Below are 12,500 nucleotides of genomic sequence, written 5' to 3'. Positions count from 1 at the left end.
TCCACCTTCACTCCACCTTTTCCTGCCACAATTGCACCCAAGTATCTAAAACTATCCACTTCCTCCAGTCGCTCTCCCTTAATGCTCACTTCCAGTCTACTGCCACTTTCACCCCTTGTACATCTCATCACCTTACTTTTACCCACATTTATCTTTAGCTTTCTTCTATCACATACTCTCCCAAACTCTGCCATCAACTTCCTCAATCCCTCCTCCGATCCTGCCACAAGCGCAGTGTCGTCCGCAAACAACAGCTGGCTCACCTCCCACTTTTCTCCATTTTCTTTAACCATCTCCAATCCGTGACCCACTACCCTTGCATTTACCTCTCGCACCACCCCATCCATGTATAAGTTGAATAGCCAGGGCGACATAACGGATCCTTGACGAAGTCCCACCTTTACCTCGAACCACTCACTCTCTCCATTTCCAATCCTGACAAAGCTCTACTACTCTCATAAAAACTCTTGACAGCTCCCAGAAGCTTTCCTCCTATCCCGTATATCTGCATAACCTCCCACAGTGCCTTTCTGTCTACCCTATCATAAGCCTTTTCCAGATCCATAAAAGCCCAAAAAACATCCTTCCCCTTTCCTATAGCTTTCTCACATATCTGTCTTACCACAAAGATCTGATCTACACAACCTCTACCTGTCCTAAATCCACACTGTTCCTCACCAATTACTCCTTCTGTTCCTCTCCTAATCCTCTCACTCAACATCCTCCAATAAGCCTTCCCAACTACACTTAACAAGCTAATCCCTCTGAAACTACTACATTCACACTTGTCCCCTTTTCCCTTGTAAAGTGGAACTATACAGGCACTCCTCCAGTCCTCCGGCATTCTACCCTCTCTCCAGCAAACATTAAATAACCTCACCAACCAGTCCACCATCACTGTACCTCCCTTTTTCAGACATTCTGCATGGCATCCATCCAGACCAGGTGCCTTACCTGCTTTCATCATCCCAACAACTGCCTTCACCTCATCCTTCCTTATTTCTCCTCCATTCTCCTCACTCATCACTCTCATTTTCTTCGCATTTCCCACTGCAGCTATCTTTCCCTCCCTATCCTCCTTCACATTTAGCAACTCCCTAAAATATTCTGCCTATCTTCCCCTTACTGCCTTCTCTTCCATTATCATCTCTCCATCTGCACCTTTTACCTTTTCTTCTCTACTTGATTCGCCTCCTCTTCCTCTCTTAATTTCTTTCCAAAACATCTTTTTATTACTTTCAAAAATTTCTGTCATACTCTTACCCCATTTCACATCTACTCTCCTCTTTGCCTCCTTTACCTTTTGCTTTACTTCTCTTTTCTTTTCTTATAGGTTAATATATAAATTTATAAACAAATACGTAAAAGGTAAATAAACAAATAAATAGATAAATAGATATACAGTTCAAATGATTAATCTATCAATACAGAAACAAACAGATAAATCAATAAATAGATAAGTCTATCCATCTATATACCTAGGGCTTTTTCCCTCTTACCAAGGAGGTAACTAAAGTCAAATGTCATATACCCATTCCCACCCATTCCACTCTCATCCACCACCCTTTCGTCCTTCTCATCTTAGCTCCTTATGGACGACGAGTCATCTCTATACACTCTCCTGGGTCACAGGCAATGCAGCAAGACACAGCACATCCACAGCAAGGCCGCTTCATTTAATCGGCAACCCTCCCTCTCCATCCCTTCATGCAGAAAGATAGTAGACGGGAAGAAATCCCTTCGTACTGTGTCAAAATATGATTTACACATAACTATTCCCTAACCCTCCCCCCATACCCAACCCACTCCTTACCTTGCATCACAGTATCATCTATACACAACCATTTTCTAGTCACCCCTATCTCCCGCTTTCTCCCCATCCATCCATCTCATTCTCGGCCGCCTCCTCATATTCACTACATCCACATCTGCCTTCCTGTTTTACTTATCTTTTTCCACTCATTCTTTCCATGCATCCAAATCATCCTAATATTCTCTCATCAACATAATCTCCCATCTTCTTTTCCACCCCCGCTCTCCTCTTCACCTCCTTATTTTTCACTCTATCCAATCTTGTAACCCCTAACATTCATCTTATACATTTCATCCCAAACATATTTAAACTTTTCCTCTCTGCCTCTCTTAAATTACAGGTCTTTGCTCCATACACTGGTGTCGGCACAATCATTCCTTCATATAATCTTTTTGCGTCCATTCCCAAATGCCTATTTCTCATTACACTTTAGTATCCCAAGGAACTTAATTGCAACTCTCAATATTACAATCTACCTCCGCCTCCACTCCTCCCTTTTCTCTCACATGTGACCCCAAGTACCTAAAACTACCCATTTCCTTCAGCCTCTCTCCTTTAAGACTTACTTCCAAATTCTGCCATCCTCTCCCCTTGTACATTTCATCACCTCACTTTTACCCACATCTACCTTCAACTTTCTCCTATCGCATACCTTCCCAAAATCTGTCACTAACTGACCCTACCATAAGCGCAGTTTCATCAGCAAACAAAAACTGGCTCACCTCCCACATTTCTCCATTTTCTATAATAATCTCCATTTCCCTACCCATTATCCTCGCATTTACCTCCGTACCACCCCATCCATGTACACATTGATAGCCATGGTGACATGACACATCCCTGAAGCAGTCCCACCTATACCTCAAAACACTCACTCTCTCTATTTCTAATTCCAACATAGGCTCTATTTCTTTTAATAATTTGTTGCATAATCCTTTCATCTTCTTTGTAGGCTGTGGAGAAGAAGGACTTATAGTATATTTTAATCAGGTTTTTGGCGTTAATATCCTGTGGGATTTTGTCTGGGTGGCTTTTGTCCTGGTGGTTTTTGTCCAAGCACCATTTGTCTAAAGCTCTTTTTGTGATTCGCTCTATATCCTTATTGGCGAATCCATTATTTATAAGGGTCTGAGAAGCTCTTTCTAACTCGTTATGTACTGTTTCCCAATTAATTATTACAGTGACTAAGAGATCTTCTAATATAGGTACTGATGGTTGAATCTTTGTATCTTTGGGGACATTCGCTAGTCCCATTTAGGCAATGTCCTGAATTAGATGTTTTTATGTATACAGATGTGTCGTAAGTGCCTTCATCTCTCTGTTTTACTAATGTATCTAAAAAGGGAAGGGACCCATCTATGCTGTGCTCAATTGTAAAATTGATACCAGATGTCTCTATTAATCGTTCTTTTAGATCGTCTATTTGTTGGCAATTTTCAGCTTTGACGAAAATATCGTCTATATATCTGCAGTAAATATAAGGTTTTTGCAGATTTGAGAAAATTTCATTTTCGATGCTACCCATAAAAAAGTTAGCAAAAAAGTACTCCGAGTGGTGATCCCAATGCAACTCCATCGGTTAGGCAATATTTATTTCCTCTAGGGCACATAAAGGGGGCTTCTTTGGTGCAACATTCCAAAAGGTCTTTCATTACTTTCTCTGGGATATCACAGTTAGGAGTGGTATCATTGTGATAAACTCTGTCTATTATATATTGAATAGTGCGGTCAACTTGGATGTTAGTGTAGAGGGACTCCGCATCTAACGAAGCGATAATGCCTTTTGAGTTATTGTTTGCTAAAAGGTCTAGAAAATCAGTGGCGGATTTGACATTGTAGTCAGAGGGAGTGTAAGGAGTGAGGATTTCAGCAATTTTTTTCTGCAATTTTGTAAGTTGGTAATGGTATCTGTGAGATAATTGGACGTAGCTTGTTGCCGGGTTTATGGGTTTTAACATTGCCATAGCAGTGTGGTGTGTGTGTGTGTGTGTGTGTGTGTGTGTGTGTGTGTGTGTGTGTGTGTGTGTGTGTGTGTGTGTGTGTGTGTGTGTGTGTGTGTGTGTGTGTGTGTGTGTGTGTGTGTGTGTGTGTGTGTGTGTATGTGTGTGTGTGTGTGCATCCCAACCTTCAAACTATATTGGCATGACAACAATGAATCTCTCACGCCGGTTATCATACCACCTCTCTTCAGGAGCTCCCAAAAACCACCATCATTCTGCTCACAAAAGAAATTTAAAAAAAGAAACTCTAGTAGAAAACACAGATGTGCTGGCAACAAATCAAGACCACAGAAGACTACCTATCCTCGAGGCTCTCTTTATTAAAGAAACATCTCCCAATCTTAATATACAAACTAAGGATTTAGAGGCCCTCCCTAGCGTAAGGAGATCTAAGCTCCCTGAAAGAAGGTACGATACTGATGACGTCACACAACAGCCGACCAATGAAGAAGTAGAATAGTTCGGGAGTCCCACTCCAGCACACTAGCCAATCAGAAGCCTCAAAATGAAATATCAGACCACCATTAATAGTATATCTCTATTACTAAAAATCGGTTTTCCCAATCCGTCAGAACCCGGCAGAATGCGGACACGCTGACCCCTGTCCGAGAGTAAAGGTCTATTCGATTTTTTTGGCAGGGCCCGACGTGATATCAAGAGCACGTGTACATTCAACCTGTGAAAGATGCCTGAAACTTCAGCAGTAATGAAACGAAGAAACCGCCATTTTTGGAAATGGGTTACAGAAACGAAAAAAATAACAAAACAGCACCTGTCGAAAAACAAAAAGCAAGTTGTGTTTTTAAAACGAGAACATGCCGCTAAATTTCCAACGTTATATCAAACTTGCAAGGATTTCTCATCAAGGAACCAATAAAGTAATTTCATCGTAATTTTTTGTTGTCTTATAAATAAAAGCGGTTTCGTGTCTGTCTGTCTGTCTGTCTGTCTGTCAGACTTTTTTCTCGATTCGATCGATCGACTAATTTCGATTTCGACGACTCAACCTTGAGCCGTGGACGATCATCGTTAGGCCATGGACGCTCATTGTTGAGTCATGGACGATCATCGTTGAGCCCTGAACGATCATCGTTTTGCAATGGACGATCATCGTTGAGCCGTGGACGATCATCGTTGAGTAAAGAACGATCATCGTTAAGCCATGGTGTCGAAGTTCTCGAAGCTGCCGAAGTTCTCGAAGGTGCCGAAGTTCTCGAAGGTGCCGAAGTTCTCGAAGGTGTCGAGGTTCTCGAAGTTCTCGAAAGTGCCGAAGTTGTCGAAGGTGCCGAAGTTCTCGAAGGTGCCGAAGTTCTCGAAGGTGTCAAAGTTCTCGAAGGCGCCGAAGTTCGCGAAGGCGCCGAAGTTCTCGAAAGCGCCGAAGTTCTCGAAGGCGCCGAAGTTGTCGAAGGTGCCGAAGTTCTCGAAGGTGCCGAAGTTCTCGAAGGTGTTGAAGTTCTCGAAGGTGCCGAAGTTCTCGAAGGTGCCGAAGCTCTCGAAGGTGCCGAAGCTCTCGAAGGTGCCGAAGTTCTCGAAAGTGCCGAAGTTCTCGAAGGTCTGGAAGGTCTCGAAGTTCTGGAAAGTCTCGAACTTCTGGAAGGTCTCGAAGATCTCGAAGCTCTTGGTGTTCGTATTTCTTCCGAGGTTGTAGAAAATTTCAAGAAGCACTATTACGCAGGCTACAACAATTTTTGTGGTTATGGTGGAAGAGAACACAGGCAATACCAGTTGTATTATTTAGAGCGTAGGTTCAAGACATTTAAAAGAAAGTACCCCAATCGTGGTCAAGTCTGCACGTTGGACACAATGCCTCTGCCCGTTTCCAGGGGCGCCGAAACGGAGAAATGATAATTCGTATTTGGACCTATACTTTTATTATGACAGAGACCAACAATTAAAGATTAGAACTGCCCGTGTAACACGAAAGCGAAGCGAGCGATCCGCGGAGCGGGTCTTGCCGAAGGCCAAGCACCCCTGGCGTAAGCCAGGTGCTTGTAAACACAAAAATTCAATCAGATATTCACACTCTAGCCACTGATGAAGCACTAAGTAGTGTGAAAACGCGTTCTGGCCAGTTATTCACTTTGGTAAAGCCATGCCCAAAGTAACATACAAAACAATGTCATATGGTGACATTATAAGACAACTTTCCATGGAAGGGAAAAGGGTTCTCAGAGAAAGAGAAAAGGCAGATAAAAAACTCTGCAATAATAATCTTGCAACTAAATTAAACCAAACTTGCTTGAGAGAAACTCTCCTGCCCATATATACAAATGTGTATATATATATATTTATATATATGTATGTATGTATGTATATATATATATATATATGTGTGTGTGTGTGTGTGTGTGTGTGTGTGTGTGTGTGTGTGTGTGTGTGTGTGTGTGTGTGTGTGTGTGTGTGTGTGTGTGTGTGTGTGTGTGTGTGTGTGTGTGTGTGTACTCGTATATATATATATATATATATATATATATATATATATATATATATGCGTAAGTAACCACTAGGAAAAGTAAACTAACGAAGCAGAGCGCTTTCGTATAATTACATCTTCAGTGCAGATACAAAGAAGGAATTATAAGATGAAGAAACAAGGTACAGAATATATGACATAGTGAAGAGGGCATTCGGAGAGGTAGTGGAAGAAGTACACGTGACGGACGTTTGGGCCGTCCTGGTAGCCAACAAGTATGGGACGTTTGGGCCGTCCTGGTAACCAACAAGTATGGGACAACTGCTCATAATTTATATTACAATTTAAACAATTTTGAATTTTCATGAGAAATAAAACTATCTAATTTGTACAAACCTTGATGAAGATTAACATTTATCCCCTTACTAGATTTGATCAAACTGCATTCAATTAAATTTCTTTCTGTTATGTTGTTGTATGTGATGACTTTAGCGTTATTCCAGTCAACTGGGTGGTTAAAATGGTTCATGTGGTTGAACATACCGCTAGATTGGTTTCCCTCTCTAACGTATTTCTTGTGTTGATTGACTCGTGTTGTGAGTGTTTTAGCAGTCTGACCAACATAAAACTGATTACATGATTTGCAAGGTATTTTGTACACACACCCTTTATCACTATTGACAGAATTATTTATGAGCAGTTGTCTTACAGTGTTCTTATTATTAAAAACTACATTAATGTTAAATTTACGTAATATATTAGGAATATTTTGCAGGTTCTCTTGGTACGGTAAAATTAGCAAGTTATTCATATTGAAAGTTTGAGTTGACCTAAGGTTATAAAATGTCCTTTTAGCACGATTGTAAGCTTTGTCAAGAACATGTGTGGGGTATTGTAGCTTAGTACCAATGTCGTAAATACATCTTATTTCATCATCGATGTACTCTGGGCTGCAAATGCGTAGGGCTCTGAGGTACATCGACTAAAAAACAGATATCTTTACGCCATCAGGGTGTGAGGAATAATAGTGTATATATGAACAAACATTGGTTGGTTTGCGATATACACTAAACTTCAACTCACTTTCACGGCGGTAGATATTACAATCAAGGAAAGGCAAAATACCTTTATTCTCTATCTCCACCGTGAACTTAATGGAACTGACCAAATTATTAAGCTTACATAAAAAATCATTTACATTATCTTGAATGGGCCACAGACATAGGATGTCATCAATGTACCGCATCCATGTAATGTTGGGGGGAATGATCTTACTTAAAATTTTGGTTTCAAAAAACTCCATATATAAATTACTCAATACGGGGGAGAGAGGATTACCCATGCTCATTCCAAATTTCTGAGAATAGAATTTATCATTAAATTGGAATTTGCAATCTTTAACACACAATTTGATCAGTTCAATTAAGGCGCCTGAAGGTAATGGTAAATCGTGCTTATTTAACTTTTCTTTTAGATAGATTAAAAGGTCATGCAAAGGAACTTTCGTAAACAAACTAACAATATCACAACTTACCAATTTAAATTCATAATCTGGTTTTACCTCACTTAGTTTGTTAATGAGGTCCAAACTGTTCTTAACATGTGAAGTGGAAATAGTTCCAACTAGTGGACTAACAATTGTTACCAACCATTTCGAAAGTTTGTATGAAGCTGAACCTATTGAAGAAACGATTGGCCTTACCGGGTAATTTGGTTTATGTGTCTTAATTAGACCATACATGTAAGGCAAAGGAGGGCTGATAGAAATAAACTTTTTGATTAGTTCACTATTTCCACTTAACAATTCTTTTATCTTCTTATTGAAATGGCTATTCACTGATTCAGTAGGATTCTTTAAAAGTTGGACATAAGTATCTTGATCTTTAAGTAGTACATCCATTTTGTTTAAATAATAATTTTTGTTCATAATTACTACAGCGTTTGATTTATCAGCTTTTGTGATATGTAAATCACTATCCTTTTTGAGAGAATTAATAGCAGTGATAAAACGTTCAGGACAGCTGGGAGGTACCTGATTAGCTAAATCACCATAAACAATACCTTTACATATATTAACATAATCTATAGGCAGATCTTTATCACATTTTAAATTACAAAAAGCTTTACCAATGTTAGTGATGTTAGATGGATTAGAATTATTGGCAAAGCTGAGCCCAAATCCTAATGCTGTGGATTGAGTCTTGGTGAGTGGCTTAGATGACAAGTTAACCACGAAATCTGGGTTAGCATGTTTGGTCCAGTCACTGTCATTAATGAGGGCTAGTAATTTCATGTTTAACTTCCTTGACAAGTACTCACACTCCATCCTCATTTTTCCATAACAATAGTCCAAAAGCACATTTTTGACATCAGATGATACACAACACTGGAATTTATGCAAACTAATACGCTTGATCCTAAAGGCTTCTTTGACTTCTAATTTGGCAATGTCGATTCGTTTCTTAAGAATGATGCGCTGAAAATCATCAAATGGACGATCAGACATCTTCACAAGCCGTTGGGGTAAGACCGACTTGGGTAATACTTGTTCTTTCATGCAGTTTTGTAGAAACTGTAGACGTAGTCGCACCTTGTGGGCTTTAACCAAGGACCAGGAAAGGTCGTGTACATAAGGAGCAAGTCCAGGGTTCAGGTGAGTAAAGTTCTCGCAGAATCGTGTGGTATCCATAATGCAATAAAAACACTAGGAGCGTGTGTTCACAAATGCGTAAGTAACCACTAGGAAAAGTAAACTAACGAAGCAGAGCGCTTTCGTATAATTACATCTTCAGTGCAGATACAAAGAAAGAATTATAAGATGAAGAAACAAGGTACAGAATATATGACATAGTGAAGAGGGCATTCGGAGAGGTAGTGGAAGAAGTACACGTGACGGACGTTTGGGCCGTCCTGGTAGCCAACAAGTATGGGACGTTTGGGCCGTCCTAGTAACCAACAAGTATGGGACAACTGCTCATAATTTATATTACAATTTAAACAATTTTGAAATTTCATGAGAAATAAAACTATCTAATTTGTACAAACCTTGATGAAGATTAACATTTATCCCCTTACTAGATTTGATCAAACTGCATTCAATTAAATTTCTTTCTGTTATGTTGTTGTTGTATGTGATGACTTTAGCGTTATTCCAGTCAACTGGGTGGTTAAAATGGTTCATGTGGTTGAATATACCGCTAGATTGGTTTCCCTCTCTAACGTGTTTCTTGTGTTGATTGATTCGTGTTGTGAGTGTTTTAGCAGTCTGACCAACATAAAACTGATTACATGATTTGCAAGGTATTTTGTACACACACCCTTTATCACTATTGACAGAATTATTTATGAGCAGTTGTCTTACAGTGTTCTTATTATTAAAAACTACATTAATGTTAAATTTACGTAATATATTAGGAATATTTTGCAGGTTCTCTTGGTACGGTAAAATTAGCAAGTTATTCATATTGAAAGTTTGAGTTGACCTAAGGTTATAAAATGTCCTTTTAGCACGATTGTAAGCTTTGTCAAGAACATGTGTGGGGTATTGTAGCTTAGTACCAATGTCGTAAATACATTTTATTTCATCATCGATGTACTCTGGGCTGCAAATGCGTAGCATTTGCAGCCCAGAGTACATCAAATCTAGTAAGGGGATAAATGTTAATCTTCATCAAGGTTTGTACAAATTAGATAGTTTTATTTCTCATGAAATTTCAAAATTGTTTAAATTGTAATATAAATTATGAGCAGTTGTCCCATACTTGTTGGTTACCAGGACGGCCCAAACGTCCCATACTTGTTGGCTACCAGGACGGCCCAAACGTCCGTCACGTGTACTTCTTCCACTACCTCTCCGAATGCCCTCTTCACTATGTCATATATTCTGTACCTTGTTTCTTCATCTTATAATTCCTTCTTTGTATCTGCACTGAAGATGTAATTATACGAAAGCGCTCTGCTTCGTTAGTTTACTTTTCCTAGTGGTTACTTACGCATTTGTGAACACACGCTCCTAGTGTTTTTATTGCATATATATATATATATATATATATATATATATATATATATATATATATATGTGTGTGTGTGTGTGTGTGTGTGTGTGTGTGTGTGTGAGTGAATGAGTGTGTGTGTGTGTGTGTGTGTGTGTGTGTGTGTGTGTGTGTGTGTGTGTGTGTGTGTGTGTGTGTGTGTGTGTGTGTGTGTGTGTGTGTGTGTGTGTACTAGTATACACACACATATATATATATATATATATATATGTGTGTGTGTGTGTGTGTGTGTGTGTAGATAGATAGATAAGTAAAGAAATAGATGAACTGATAAACAACGGAATAGGTAAATAGATTAATAAATATAGATAAACAAATGCCTGCATAAATTAAATAACGAATTCATTGATAGATAGTTATATAAAAACTTACTCCTTAATATATTATACGATTCTCTAATATTTTGACGATTTTTTTTTTTTTTTTTTTTTTTTAACCAATGACGCCTGAATATTTAATTCACGTTAGGAGGTGTCCCCGTGAATAAGTGTTGAAGACCATTTTGACTATTTCTTTGACATCCAAAGCACAGATAAGGAAACAAGTTCCGAGATATTTTTTTGTCATGGGGTCTTATATGTGAATAGTGGGATGAAGACGTGGAGGCGTGGTTAGAGTGAAGAAACAAGTGTATGAAGTCTGGTTGCAAGGTAAAATTATGGAAGCATATGAGAGGTACAAGAAGAGAGGGAAGCAAAGAGTAGAGAAGGCGTTAAATGGGGTAGGAGTTTGAGAGAGAAATTTGAAAAAAAAAAAATGGAAGTAAGTGATGAGAGAGTGAGGGGGTGAATCAAGTAGAAAGGAAAAGTTAAAAGATGGAGATGGAAGAGAAGGCAGTAAAGGGAAGATGGCCAAAGTATTTCAGAGCATTGCTGAATGTGGATGAGATTATGGAGGGATTGACTGTGGTAATAAAGGAGCTAAAAAAAGGACTGTGATAAGACAAGAAAAATGACAGGGCTATCGAAAAAGATGGGGTACAAAGAGCATTGAATGTAGTAGTTTTAAAGAAATCAGTTATGTTTATTGTAGTTTGGAAACGCATATGGGAGGGTGTTACTTAAGAGGATTAAGAGAGGAACATAGGGAGAAATTGGTGAGGAATAGTATAGATTTAGGAAAAGTAGAAGGTGCGTGAATCAAATATTTGTGTTAAGGTAAACATACAAAAAAAAAAGTGTCTGATAAGGATTTTTCGGTGGGGGGGGTTGTTATGGATCTAGGGATGACTTATGACATGGTCGACAGGAAAACATTATGGAAAGTGTTGAAGGTATATAGGAGCGGGGGGAACGATGTCATGGGCTGTCAAAAAATCTAACGTGAACAGTGAATATTTTCATAGGGTTGCAAATGGTTAGACTGGTTGGTTTGTTGTGAAAGTGTGGATGTGCCAGGATTGTGCTATGTCGCCATGGTTGTCCAATGTGTACATGGATAGGATGGTACTGCAGGTAAATGTGAGGGTGATGGGTAGAGGATTGGAGCTATCTAATGAGAGTGGAAGTAAGTGGAAAATAAGGCATTTGTTGTTTGCTGATGCCACTACGCTTGTGGCTGGGTCAGAGAAAGGCAGTTAGTGATTTAGTTTGGGAAAGTATGTAATAAGAGGAATTTAAAGGTAAATACGGAGGAAAAGTAAGGTGAAGGGATGTACAAGGGTTGATATCGGCAGTAAGATGCAGGTAAGTCTTAAAGAAGAGAGGCTATAGGGGATGGATATTCTTAAGTATTTAGGGTCACATTAACAAGGAATGGAGAAGTAGGGGTGGAGGCAATCTGTAAAGTGAGGGAAGTAAGTAAATGTTTTGGGGGAATAAAAAATGTCATGAGAAATGGGTATTTGTAGATGGAAGCAGACAGAACACTATATGAAGGGGTGACTGTGCCCACGACACTGTATAGGACATAGACTTGTAATGTAAAAGAGTCAGAAAGGAGATACTTAAGTGTGTTTGAGATGAAGTATTTGAAAAGTATGGTGATTGTTACGAAGATGGATAAAGAGAGAAACGAGGTGATGAGGACAGCATGAGTGGAATGGGGCTGTCAGATAGGATTTATGAAAGAAGACTGGGATAGGTTGGGTATACGGAAAGAATGAGTGAAGAAATCTAACAAAAGTGAGTGTTGGGTGTAGAGGTGGATAGAGTGAAAATGAGGGGAAGACTAAGGTTGAGATGGATGGATGAGGTTAAGGAGCCTTGAACAAAAAGGGAATG

At 39.2% G+C, this 12,500-nt stretch overlaps 1 protein-coding gene across 1 annotated transcript in view; it reads right to left on the bottom strand.

Moving 5' to 3' along the window:
- LOC143021125 (organic cation transporter protein-like) overlaps positions 1–8,915 on the bottom strand; it is a 67,701-nt gene extending 58,786 nt beyond the window's left edge. The window contains exon 1 of the mRNA XM_076178414.1: positions 8,723–8,915. Within this exon, the coding sequence (XP_076034529.1) occupies positions 8,723–8,915 (193 nt within the window). The remainder of the gene's footprint in view (positions 1–8,722) is intronic.
- Positions 8,916–12,500: the final 3,585 nt, after the last annotated feature.

The sequence above is a fragment of the Oratosquilla oratoria genome, chromosome 41 (genome assembly GCF_046742065.1).
Source record: "Oratosquilla oratoria isolate Oo_2021 chromosome 41, ASM4674206v1, whole genome shotgun sequence".
In the NCBI taxonomy this organism is placed as follows: Eukaryota; Metazoa; Arthropoda; class Malacostraca; order Stomatopoda; family Squillidae; genus Oratosquilla; species Oratosquilla oratoria.
Note: the sequence above shows the minus strand (reverse complement) of the source record. Positions and strands in the feature narration are given on the sequence as shown.